General features: G+C 49.9%; 3 protein-coding genes across 3 annotated transcripts; 1 reads left to right on the top strand and 2 right to left on the bottom strand.

Moving 5' to 3' along the window:
• Positions 1-787: 787 nt before the first annotated feature.
• J7337_007169 (uncharacterized protein) lies at positions 788-5,338 on the bottom strand (the record flags this gene model as incomplete). Its single annotated transcript, XM_044824824.1, has 4 exons — positions 788-3,877; positions 3,927-4,752; positions 4,803-5,156; positions 5,214-5,338. The coding sequence occupies 4 exons, from the start codon at positions 5,336-5,338 to the stop codon at positions 788-790; spliced, it is 4,395 nt and encodes a 1,464-aa protein (XP_044680481.1).
• An 844-nt stretch (positions 5,339-6,182) lies between these two features.
• On the top strand, positions 6,183-10,134 carry J7337_007170 (uncharacterized protein; the record flags this gene model as incomplete). The annotated part of the gene is made up of 6 exons (XM_044824825.1): positions 6,183-6,212; positions 6,277-6,326; positions 6,388-6,707; positions 6,763-8,661; positions 8,716-9,836; positions 9,892-10,134. The coding sequence occupies 6 exons, from the start codon at positions 6,183-6,185 to the stop codon at positions 10,132-10,134; spliced, it is 3,663 nt and encodes a 1,220-aa protein (XP_044680482.1).
• Positions 10,135-10,524: 390 nt separating this feature from the next.
• Positions 10,525-11,396, bottom strand: J7337_007171 (uncharacterized protein; the record flags this gene model as incomplete). Its single annotated transcript, XM_044824826.1, has 2 exons — positions 10,525-10,797; positions 10,857-11,396. The coding sequence occupies 2 exons, from the start codon at positions 11,394-11,396 to the stop codon at positions 10,525-10,527; spliced, it is 813 nt and encodes a 270-aa protein (XP_044680483.1).
• Positions 11,397-13,109: the final 1,713 nt, after the last annotated feature.

Consider the following 13,109-nt stretch of genomic DNA (forward strand, 5'->3'; position numbering starts at 1 on the left):
CGCGGCGAAGTATGGTCCAAATTAAGGAACAGATATGATTAGTAATTTGGATACTCAGCTTTGATGTGATGACTCGTCCATGTACAGCTCGGCCACACTGCCCAAGTAAGGGGGAGGCTAGTAAAAAGGGTAACTCAAGGTAATAATCCAACACCCAACCCCCTGCTTAGTGGTGAAGGTTAATGAGGAGCAATCTAAAGGGATCTGGAATACATGTGATTCCTAGCATCACTTGAAGCTCAAGCCCATATAGCCCTTTTGGTTTTTGCATGTAGTGGACATTATCAGAGATTTACACCAGCCTACACTAGAATGCCAACACCACTTCGCCGTAATTTCCCAAAGTACTTAACTGGACTGGCAAACTTGTACCCTTTGGGAATGAGGGAAAGGCAACATGTCATCAGTGGCATGTTATGTGCAATCTTCTGACTTAAGGGTACAACCATCACAAAAGACAGATGGTGGGCTGACGTAGGTGGCTTCGCTGCCGATAAGGCTTCCGCATGGATTGTGGCTGCATTGGCAAGATTAAAGACACTGCAACATGAAATTTCGGTCTGAAGATGCGACCATTAAAAAAGGAGGATTTATCAATCGTGCTAAAGACTGTTAGTGGTGAATCTGGTGATACCTCTTTAGGGCTGTCTAGCTGTCACAGAACCTTTGATTTAAGGCTTGAGTGGAACAATCGAATGACTCTGGAAGATTGTAAATAGATTAGATCTATCGATATATGTGCAGTTCTAAATTGCTCAAGCCAAATTGGGCATAAGCTAAGACTTCCTCAAAGCTCATCCTTTGTATGCACTGCCTCCTCCATCGTCCTGCTCTTCGAGTTCTTCTCACTGCTATTCCCAACAACCTTGCGTCGACGATCCAGCGCCGCAATCTCCTCATCGTAGAGGGTCCATTCTGGGACCTGCCTCCTGGCACGATCAAGTTTGGGCTCCTTTGTCTGTGGGTTGTTACACAAGTCAATAGTACGCGCCTGAGCCAGACTCTCGTCACTGCACCACGTCTCACACCAGAGCCACTCTTGAGGAAGACTGTGGATTGGGATGGTGAATTGCATGTTGTTTGGTAGGTCCTGGTCCAGGTTGGACAAGCTGTTAGGGTCAGCTGAGAGTGCGTGGTACTGCTGTCGAAGGCGGTCTCCTGCTGCCAGCTGGCGGAACCGGTTAAGGTCAACAACGTAGAGGGCTGAGATATGGTACGGCAGCCCACGAAGATAGTTCGCCCAGTAGCCCTGTTTCCAGAATCTGAAGCCTTCCATTTCAGTGCGCGAGTCGCACATGGGTGTGAAACCGTAGGGAGCACCCTCTAGGTCATGGTTCACAAGGTCAATCATATCAGTGCGCACGATTTGATCAGCATCGACAAAGATGACCTTGTCCAGGGAAAGCGGAAACAATACATCAAGGAAAAGGATCTTGTACCCCCAAATCTCGCGCTGTTTCTCTTTTTGTTGGCGGAGCCAGTGAGGCCACTTGTAAGTAACCATCTCGTACTTGAATCCATACTCCGCAGCCATATGAGGAATGAATTCCTTGAACGAGGGAGACAAGAACTGCTCAATGAACCAGAACTTGACGGTGTGCTTGGTGTTGCGCATAACCGATACCATCATGATGTTGAGCATGCGCTCGTATAAGTGACCACTGGCAACACTAAAGATGTTGATTTCAGCATGTTCTTCGGCCGAAACCTCTTTGGGCGTCTTGGCCCCTCCGAGAAGACTTTCAGCAAATTTGAGGCCCTTAGCAACAATCCCGCTGTCTTCACTGTCTGGAGATTCCAATACATCGACTTCTTCCATTCCTGGCTTGCGATTGAGACGAGGATATAGGGTCGTGCCCTTGAAGTCCATGAGAGCGATTTCCGTGCCTTCGTCTCCGGGAACTGGAGCATATCCGTGAGCACCAACACTCTCGATGGTGAAGATTTTCGACGTTCGGCCTTGCTTGAGTTGAATATTGTAGAAACCAGGATTAGCCTTAAACTGGAAGTAGCCTAGATTGGCCATGACTATGGTATCTGTGATGAGGGGTTCTTTTTCCGTGGCTAGGCTCAATTGTGCACCTCTTGGTGCACCTCGCTTGCCATCTCTGGAGTGGCCTTCAATCAAAATATTCTCTAGCTCATATATCACATCGATGTCGGCTTTGACAGAGCTCAACTTGATGTTGTCCAAATCCTGTACAGACTCTTTAGCAGCCACTAGCCAAGCCGGAGGCACATCCATGCCTGCTGTTAACAGAGCCTCAGAGGGAAGGCCTTTGAAAGTCGCCTTAGGGCTGTGAACATGGCCAGCCTGATCAAAAGAAGGCTTTGAGTCAAGTACGTAACGGAAGAATCGTGTAATGGGAAGTTCTGCGACTACTTCCTTCGGGTTCATAAAAAGCTTCAGATATACTCCATCGAGCTCAGACAAGACCTTGAGAATGGGTGCCCATCTCTGACCTTGTTCACTGGTAGGATTCAGGAGACCAGCGATATGAACACTTGCAGTTTCGGGGTTGCCGACTTCAATAGCGCTATGAGTTGAGTTCCAAGTGTTATACATGGAGCTTCGAATGGACGGGGCCGACTCGAAGATGCCTTGAGGGAGATCAGAAATAGTAGAGAGTGCCGTGATCGAGGTGAGCTTGGCGGCTGCAATGGGATCCGAAAGCTTATCTTCAAAGCCAAGGTCCTTGATCGCAGCATAAACAGGAAGAATCCTGTTCCGTCGCTCAAATTCCAATAGCTGCTGCAAATCGTCCTCATTGAAAGACACATCGGACGGCAGGGGACCGACGACTCGGCCGTTGAGGAGTAGTCCCTTTGTACCAGGAAGTATGTTTGAAGCAGAGAGGAAGTCGGCAAGCGCAGTGCCAAGGCCATCATCTTCAGCTGTCCAAGACGCCTCAAGGATGGCTTTCAGATCATCCTTGTTCTTCATCTCAGCAAGCTTGCCTTCGTTAAGCTTAAAGGCGCCATTGATGACATGAGCCTCTGCGGATGACGGAGGGTTATGAACAAGGTCAAGTCGGACGCCAGGGTTCTTTCGCTTGAATTCAAGGGCAGCCAGAAGAAGGTCTTGTCCGTCATCGGTTGCAAGGTCGGCGACGGCTGTGAGCACAGCCCAGCTTTCTTTGGGGGCCTTCGAGTCTGAGGGAAGGACAGCAATGTTGCCAAACAATCCCACAAAGTCCTTATGAAGCTTGTTGATATCAACAACGCGAAGGGCCTTCTCATCGTCAGGAAATATGTATGTGTTGCGCTTGGAAATAGCGTCACGGAGGAAGAGGTCTGAAACAGGCGTTCCCTCTTCAATTTGCCCAAAGTACACAGCCTTTTGGATTGCTTGTTGATCCTCAGTTAATCGCTGGCCCATGGCTTGAACCCACGATTTCTCACGTGGAATAGCCAAACCATTCACAAAGACAGGACGCACGGTAGTGTCAGCATTGAGTCGGTTGGCCCAAGCCTTGCTTGCTTCGACCCTCTGCTTATAAGTATCGGCTTCGAGAATCTCGGCCAATGTCATTTTGTTCGCTCCTGGTAGTGTTTCTCGTCCATCAATAGCCCTGGTGAAAGCCTTCTTGTTGGCCGCACCCTCTGGCCCCTCTTCACTCTCTTGGAGATACGTAATGAGGGACTCGAATCCATATGTTTCCATCAAATGATAAACGACCTTGGCCTGAGCAGCAGAAGCAGGTGTAGTGACCAAAGGAAGTATGCCGAACCTCAAGGTGACACCGCGTTGCATGAACTGGGCTAGTTGACCAAATGCTCGCCCATCCTCAATATTGGTGAAGTCAACTGGTGCCACAATGTGGAAGAGGTTAAGAGCCACCTGCGGAAGTTGTCCAGGATATGTACGCTGAAGGAGCTGTGAGGTCGTTAGTGGTATGGTATCAAGAGGTAATCTTCTTACATACTGCTGTCAAATCGCTTGGGAGCTTCTGGTATCGAGCGTCCTTCTCGAGGTCGTTCAACCACAAGAGTGCTTTGCCCTCCTCCAATCGATCTGTCCAGTCGAATCTGGGCGGTTCATCCTCAGCCTTCGAACTAGCAACTTCAGAATGCCCAAGAAGTGAATTAGCCTGTTGGCCATTGAAACCAAGATCACGGACCCCATCGATCAACTTGCGCTCACGGCGAATCATTTCAATGAGCGTAAATGGCTCAATTTGACGCTCAATGAGTTGGACACCGTTCATCCAGAGAAAGTTGATGCCACTGGGAATTCCGGCAGCAACATTTTTCTCCTGCTCCGCAGCAAACTCCTTTGCGACTTCATGAGTGGCGATCGATGCTGAGAATTTGGGGAAATCCTGGGTCGATTTGACTAAAGCATCGAGAGGATTTTCACTATTTAGAATGAACGAAGCAGTCTTCAGGCCTAAAGATGCCAGTTCAGAGGTTGAGAGAGGCTTTAAATCAGCAACCTCTTCATCTGTGTCAAGATCAACGTCGGCTGTGGCAGGTTTCTGTTTACCTTCCTGGCTGGCTTCACGATCATCAATAACGATGTAGTCAGTTCTCTTTAGGTCCAGCTTCACACCATAACCGCTCACAGACAAAGGCGTGTTATGAGCCCCTGCGCTTCGGCGATATCGCAGTCTATATGACACATCTCCCTGCTTGGCAGCTTTGGAGAGCGCAATGTGGAAAGGGCCGAAAGAGGCAGATGTTGGGTCCGCGTAGAGAATGGCATCTTTTCCAAACCCCAGAACTCGATCAAATGGCAACAGATTGACTTGCCTATTCACGGGGTTAGAGTCGTGGTGTCCAAAGCAAACGAAACAGCTTACCTTGCGGAAAAATCACCTTCCACGGCTTTACCGAGAGTTTCTGAGCAGTATTTCTTGTTATCGATCAGTGCCCATGTCGAGCAATCGTCGTTGGTGTCTCCTTTGGATACTGAATCGACAGCTGTAGTGTAGTATTGGTAATGTGCTTCTATTCGTGGTGCGGCAACACGTAGTGAAAGAGCAAGCTTGTAAGTTGAGAGGGCTTCTGGTTTAGTGATGTGCCCGTCTTGCTGAAGGACCTCGAGGAAACGGTCGTAGAGCTCTGCATCTGAATTGGTTGATTGAAAGTGACCACCAGCAATCTTGTCAAGTAGAGGGAAGTATGCTGTTGAATTCTCCCCAGCGGCAGTTTCTCTATTAAAGGTCAGAAGCAATATCATAGGTAGCTTACCAGAAATAGTATAAGCTTACAGAAGTTCAAGCAGATATGGAGCACGAGGAAACGCTGCGTTCATTCCCACGTTGACTGATGGGGAAGCCAAAGAAGCTGTAGCGGCCACCAGAGCCATAGCCAGGCATTGAGAAAGGCGAGGCATATTTGCGGTCTACGCAAAGCGCTGCATAAAGCAAGTATTGGATATTGAGGAGCTGGAGCCTCGTGATGGAGGGGCAAAGGACAGCTCTCCGAAGAAAGCTTGGACAAGATAGCGAGGGCGTGGAATTAGGCACGCAATAGTGGCGTAATTCTGGTCTTGGGCGTCTTCGACGAACCCAAGCACGCTCAAGATGTTTTCTACGTGTGGCAGACTCTCAATCACCAGGCATCAACTCCGTTGTAAGTCAAAGACAAAGAATGCTTAGGTAGGTAGGTAGCTTCCTAGGAGTCGAACGGCGTCACTGAGACCCAGGAGCTAGCTGGCTGAATTGGGCTTAGTACCCAAGCTGATACCGACAGACAAAAAGACAGGAGCTTATCCCTCGACCGTCTTTCCTTACGTGGCAGAAAGGATGCCCCCTGCATCTTCAATCTTCAGCCACATTCAGGGAGCATGTCCCCAGTTTTCTCACCCTCTTACACCTGTTCTTTCTGTAGCCCCTCCATTCGGGGGAACAATGTTGCGTTCCATTACTGTGGCTTTACACCTGCACTCCCCCGGTGTGATAGCCCACAATTGAGCATCGTGTTCAATTGCCCAAGCCTAAGCCTACCTTAGGAGTTCGCTTCGTTGGCCAGCATTCAACTCAACTAACTTACGTCTCCCTTTCACTCTGACCTCACGTATACTTCGACAAGCCCGCGCTGTGCTGGTCAGCTCGCACCCAAATCTCGCGATCCAGCTACCCGCAAGCGGAACAGCTGCTTTCTACCACCAGCTTCTGGGCGCCTTGAATTGTTCCACCCCTTAATGCTCGAAGCTGCGGCTTCACCTCCCCGCCAATATGCAGTCCTCCCCGGGAATGTTGACCAAGGTAGATTGCGATGCAATTCCTGTGCTTTTCTTGCTTGTGATTACTGACACTCTGCTTTTCACAGTTCGAGTCTAAGTCCTCGCGAGCTAAAGGCATTGCCTTTCACCCTAAGAGGTTCGTTGTCCGACGTCGCTGAACCGCATCGCAAGCTTTATAGCTGACAAGTTGTGTCCAGACCATGGATCCTGGTGTCACTACACTCTTCTACCATTCAGCTCTGGGATTACCGAATGGGAACTCTAATTGACCGGTTCGAGGAGCACGATGGTCCTGTCCGTGGTGTCGACTTTCACAAGACACAGCCGCTTTTCGTCTCTGGCGGTGACGACTATAAGATCAAAGTCTGGTCTTACCAGACTCGACGATGCCTCTTCACCCTTAACGGCCATCTCGACTACGTCCGAACCGTCTTCTTCCATCACGAGCTTCCCTGGATTCTGTCAGCATCCGATGACCAGACCATCCGGATATGGAACTGGCAGAACCGCTCCTTGAGTAGGTCAAGATTGTTGTCTTGGTCTAATAGCCGATAATGCTGACTTATCCCTAGTTTGCACCATGACTGGCCACAACCACTATGCCATGTGCGCACAATTCCACCCCAAGGAAGACCTCGTTGTCTCTGCGTCGCTCGATCAGTCCGTTCGTGTTTGGGACATTTCCGGTCTCCGAAAGAAGCACTCCGCCCCTACCTCGATGTCCTTCGAAGATCAAATGGCACGTGCCAATCAGAACCAGACCGATATGTTTGGAAACACTGATGCTGTCGTCAAGTTCGTTCTCGAAGGTCACGACCGTGGCGTCAACTGGGTCGCTTTCCATCCCACCATGCCCCTCATTGTTAGCGCTGGCGATGATCGCTTAGTGAAGTTGTGGCGCATGAGCGAGACCAAGGCTTGGGAAGTCGATACGTGCCGAGGACACTTTCAGAATGCGTCCGGATGTCTGTTTCACCCTCATCAGGACTTGATCCTATCTGCTGGAGAGGATAAGACCATCCGTGTATGGGACCTGAATAAGCGAACCGCTGTTCAGTCTTTTAAGAGAGAAAATGATCGCTTCTGGGTCATTGCGGCGCATCCTGAGATTAACTTGTTTGCTGCTGGTCACGATAATGGTGTGATGGTATTCAAGTTGGAGCGAGAGCGTCCTGCCTCAGCCGTTCACCAGAACCTACTCTTCTACGTCACCAAGGAGAAGCACGTCAAGTCTTATGACTTCCAGAGGAACATCGAGAGCCCTACGCTCCTGTCGCTCAAGAAGCTTGGCAGCGCTTGGGTAGCCCCCCGGACATTGTCCTTCAACCCCGCAGAACGATCTATTCTCGTCACCTCACCTGCTGACGGCGGATCTTATGAGCTGGTTAACCTTCCCAAGGATGGCTCTGGCGCTATCGAGCCTGCTGAGTCCAAACGTGGTCCTGGAAGCTCTGCCATTTTCGTTGCCCGTAATCGATTTGCCGTTCTCAATACCGCCAACCAGACCATTGATATCAAGGATCTTTCCAACAACACTACTCGATCCTTCAAACCCCCCACTGGAACGACCGATATCTACTTTGGAGGCACAGGCAACCTTTTAATCATTGCTCCTACTTCCGTCCACCTCTATGACATCCAGCAGAAGAAGAGCACTGCTGAGCTCGCTGTCAATGGTGTCAAGTATGTTGTTTGGTCCAACGATGGTCTCTACGCTGCTCTTCTGAGCAAGCACAACGTCACAATTGTGTCCAAGACCCTCGAGCAGGTCAGTACTCTTCATGAGACCATTCGTATCAAGAGTGCCACCTGGGATGATGCTGGCGTTCTGCTCTACTCCACCCTTAACCATGTAAAGTATACTCTGCTCAATGGTGATAACGGTATCGTCCGAACCCTTGACCAGACTGTGTACCTGGTCAAGGTCAAGGGCCGTAACGTCTACTGCCTCGATAGAGCCGCCAAGCCTCGTATTCTTCAGGTTGATCCCACGGAATACCGATTCAAGTTGGCCCTTGTCAAACGCAACTACGAGGAAATGCTTCACATCATCCGAAACTCCAGTCTTGTTGGCCAATCGATTATCTCATATCTTCAAAAGAAGGGTTACCCTGAAATTGCCCTCCAGTTCGTCCAGGACCCTACCACTCGATTTGACCTAGCTATCGAATGCGGCAACCTAGATGTTGCTGTTGAGATGGCTAAGGAACTCGACAAGCCCAAGTTTTGGACCCGTTTGAGTACAGAAGCATTGGCGCACGGTAACCATAAGGTTGTCGAGATGTGTTATCAGAAGCTCAAGCAATTCGATAAGCTCTCCTTCTTATATCTCGCTACTGGTAACCAATCTAGGCTTGCTCGTATGGCCAAGATTGCCGAGCACCGCGGTGATTTTACCTCGCGCTTCCAGAACGCACTTTACCTTGGAGAGGTTGAGGACCGTATCCAAATGTTCAAGGAGATTGATCTTTGTAAGTTTCAAACCAAGTCGGTTTACAATGATCGCTTAACTAACGAAATTTCAGACCCTCTTGCCTACATGACTGCTAAGTCTCATGGTCTGGAGGAGGAATGTCAGTCCATCCTGGAGGCCACCGGCTTGACTGAAGAGGACCTCACCTTGCCAACCCTTGGAGAGCCCTTGTCTGTCCGTGAGCCTGTTGTGCCCACTTTCGAGTCTTCTTGGCCTACCAAGGCTACCTCGCAGTCCTTTTTCGAGAAGGCCCTGCTCGGCCAGGTTGAAGGCCTTTCCCTGGAGGATGAGCCTGCTACCGCCAATACAGGTTTCGAGGATGCTATGGAAGATGACTCGGTTGCCAAGCGTAACGGCGCATTGATTGATGATGATGATGAAGATGCTGCTGGCTGGGATATGGGAGACGATGACATTCCTGAGGCTGATAGCGACTTTGTCAATGTTGAGAGCGTCGACGCTGGCGGTGCTGCCAGCAGCGAGGCAGATATGTGGGCACGAAACTCACCACTGGCCGTTGATCACGTCGCTGGCGGATCTTTCGAGACTGCTATGCAACTCCTCAACCGACAGGTCGGGGCTGTCGACTTTGCCCCTCTCAAGTCTCGATTTCTGGAAGTCTACTCAGCATCCAAGACTTTCCTTCCCGCTTCTGAGGGCCTGCCGCCTCTGATCAACTATGTCCGCAGAACTCTCGATGAGACAGATCCCCGTAAGGTCCTGCCGATTATCCCCAGAGATCTCGAGCACCTTGCTTCCAACGACCTGCAAGCGGGCTATGACTCGATGAAGGCCAACAAGCTCGAGGCTGGTATCAGCATTTTCAAGGGTATCCTTCACTCCATCCTTGTCAATGCCGTGTCAAGTGAGGACGAGGTTGCTGAGGCGAAGAAGCTTATTACCTCGGCCAGTGAGTATGCTGTCGCAATGAGCATTGAGCTTTCCAGGAGGCAATTGGGTGCTCCTGATGTCGTGGCTAAGGACGCTGAGAAGCTTCAGAGGAGCTTGGAACTGTCAGCGTACTTCACTATCCCTAAGATCGAGGTTCCTCACAGACAGCTCGCTCTGCTCAGTGCTATGCAGCTGGCTATTCGCAACAAGAACTACAACTCTGCTTTGAGCTTCGCTAACCGCATCATCGCCAATGGCGGTGCTACCAAGATTGTAGAAAACGTAAGTGAAATCGAACTGCCGATGCTTGCTGCGGTTACTGACCAAAATGTTACAGGCCAAGAAGACCAAGGCTCAGTGCGAGCGCAATCCCAACGATGCTATTGAAATTGAGTTCGACCAGTTCGCCGAGTTCGACGTGTGCGCAGCCAGCCATACTCCTATCTACAGCGGTACTGCATATGAGGAGTGTGCCTTCGATGGCTCCAAGTATCACACCAAATACAAGGGCACTGTCTGTAGAGTGTGTGAAGTATGTGAGATTGGCAAGCATGGAAGCGGTTTGAAGTTGTTCGCCTAGACTGGGCAGAGCATGGTTGAATAAGATTTAATAACGGGAGCGCATAGTCGGAATTGGGAGTTTCGAGTCAACGATGCACAAAAAGGAGCCAGGTAGACGAGGTGGAAAGTCTAGGGCTTTAAAAAGGTTGGACTTGGACGACTGGCTGGTAGAAGATGGCAAGGGAGTCATGTCTTTGTAGTTTCAACTTAGCCTGATTATATGCGAGAAGCACAAGATTAAGGAATCACGTCTAAAGACCAAATGTTTGACGTATGTTTTGGGACTCGCCTACCATGGTAGGCGAGCCCATCAATTGAATTAATAGTACAGTAACCATTGGTCCCCTCTACTAGTCTATGTTTGTCTTCGCGTTGCTTTCTCGCCGAGAATTCTGACCTGAGAACTCCATTACACGATCGTCTCAAGCTCACGTGCGTAGCCAAGGGCGTTTTCTATCACCATCTGGCTCATCTCCTTGTTCTGGTCGCCATCCTCGCCTTCAGCAGTATCAGGGAAGTAGATGTTACCATCACGGACGATCCAGCCTCGATGGTGAGCGAAAGAGATAACATCGCCCTCTGAGTCCAAGAAGAGAAGGGACTTTGTGGAGCTGATAGGAAGGCTGGGGTATGCGCGCTCGCTGCTGGAAGCAATCTCGGAGCGAATCTGGTTCTTGAGGATCTAAAGCCGAGTAAGTATTGGCTACTGGGGCGGAAATTGTAATGAACATGCAAACTTACTTCTGAGAATACGCTATACTCATCGCAGGGCACCTCGCTACTCTTCATGGCCTTCCATACCCGGTCATAGGATCCTTCCATCAGCCATCTCTCCAGACGAATAGGGTAGCCAAGGTATCGGTCGCTCTCGACGTCACCGCCACCACCCTCTCGGTTCTCCAAGCTCTCGAGCTCAGTGTGGAACTCAGCATATCGACCCTGCGTCAAAAGCAGAAGCAAGCTCAGACCGGTGACCTTGTTGCGCTCGGCCAAATTGGGGGGGAGAACAGCAGCGGGAAGTTCGTAAAAGGGCTGAAGTTGCTGGACGTAGCGGGTGAAAGCTTCGGGGTTGCGGGCGCGGATGGCAAATAAGGCACCCTGTTCGTAGGTCTCGCGGGCGAGAGGCAGAAGATGCGTCGGGGTTGAGGGAGCGGGTGTAAGGGCGTTGAGCTTGAGAAGGGCGAGTTTAGCCTTTGAGAGCAGGGCGTTGGCATCGGTATAGCTCATAGAGGGGGAGTGCTTGAGCTGGGAGATAATCTGGGCAAGATTGCGTTCGGCCATGGTGGGCAACGGAAGTGTCAACGATTTAATGTGCGGCAGCTGATGTTCGGCAAGTTGGATATATATGGTGGCCCTGTGAGAGCAGCGATCAAAGTCGTGGTGCTGTTTGTGGTTGGTAGTGTTGATGATATTAGGTTGGATCCAATTCGAAGCTTCACCAGGCTGCATCCAGTGACGCGAGGCCACGGCTCATGCCTGTGGTTGCTGCGAGCTCGCTTTGTGGCAGGGATCAACGGGTGAAAGATATTCCGTTCCACCGGCATCACCCGTCATGGATCGCAACTAGGTAGGTAGGCCAGTAGGGTATGAACAGGAAGCTGATGAACTTCAAAAAGTGTCAACATGGTCGTTTTTTTTTATCTCTACAGAAACCTTGGGTTCTGTGCCTACTTTGAAGGTCATGTTTGTTAATGGCCTACACTTGTCGCCATTTTTGGCTTAATATTGACGTGGCGGATCAGAGTTCAGTAAATACTTGTAGCATGGCTATTTCACCGTTGCTGATGATACCGTCTTCTCAGACGTGCCTTATCAACATGCGAACTCGGAAGCGTGGTTCGCCCATGGTGCAGTAACGGTCGAAAACGCGTATTACATTGATTCATAATTTGTTATCGCTTGCATCACCAGAAGAGCCTCGTGTGGCTCTCGGTGGAGTGGTATTCAATCCATTTGTGCTTGTGCTCGTGGAGATTTTGCATACCTCCGATGTATGACTACGACATTGGCTCAATCAAATATTGATCGTCAAAGGTCATCAAGTCAAAACGAAAAACCCACTTTATCTCGTTCTTATAGTCCCAAGCTACCAAGATTAAGTATTCCATATAAAGATGATCTCAAAATAGCAACTGTGGCTGTGGCTGAGTAAACGTATCATATAAACATGTATATATGTACAGCCATTGGATACAAGGAACGTCGTCAAATCGGCGTGTTTGGAAACATTCGAGAGACTCGGAGAGAGTGCGTGGTCAGAAATGAAGAACCCGACCAAAACCGCTTAGAAGATGTTGAATTGTCCAAGAAGAAAGCTAAGGCAAGGCAAGGCATCCACGGAAATCAGCCGCTCGAAGCTATTGAACTGCCCCTCACCGAGTCTGCCTGTGGCTATCCTCCGCCTCAAATTCGAGAAGCAGGCGAGCATGCCAAGGTTGAAACCACTAGGTATGGATGCCTAGACTAATCAGCTTCAACTGCAAGGTCCCGCGTTTATGACCGGCGCTGTATCTGCCTGGTGGCGTTTGTGCACTTGTTTGATACACTCAAGATGCGCGATGTTCAGCCAAGGAAGGATAAGGTGCCGTCTATGTGATGCCGTCGGACTTGATAGGGCAGGGAGTTGCCGTTTCGTGGCACCCGTCTTAAGTTCCGGTGTAAGCTCCCTCGCATCCCATGGAGGGCAAGAGATGCAGTACAGTACCTGAGAGTGTAACACCCAGATTGTTGTAAGAGGCATCTGACGTCGAAGATCTTGAACGTGTACAGTACAGTACATATTATTTCTTCCGTCAACCTCCTTTCATATCCAATCCTACCATCCATCATACTCTTTTCCTCTGTGCAAGTTTCGTTTCTGCTCCAGTATAACCACCAAATCTCTAAACTGAATATCCCCCCATTCGCCAATTCTCGCGTTGATCTGTTCGGTCAATAACGGTTGCTTAATTTCCTGGCTTACAACTCGAAACGAGAAGCTCCGTCGAAGGAACG

This window comes from Fusarium musae, chromosome 5 (assembly GCF_019915245.1).
Source record: "Fusarium musae strain F31 chromosome 5, whole genome shotgun sequence".
In the NCBI taxonomy this organism is placed as follows: domain Eukaryota; kingdom Fungi; phylum Ascomycota; class Sordariomycetes; order Hypocreales; family Nectriaceae; genus Fusarium; species Fusarium musae.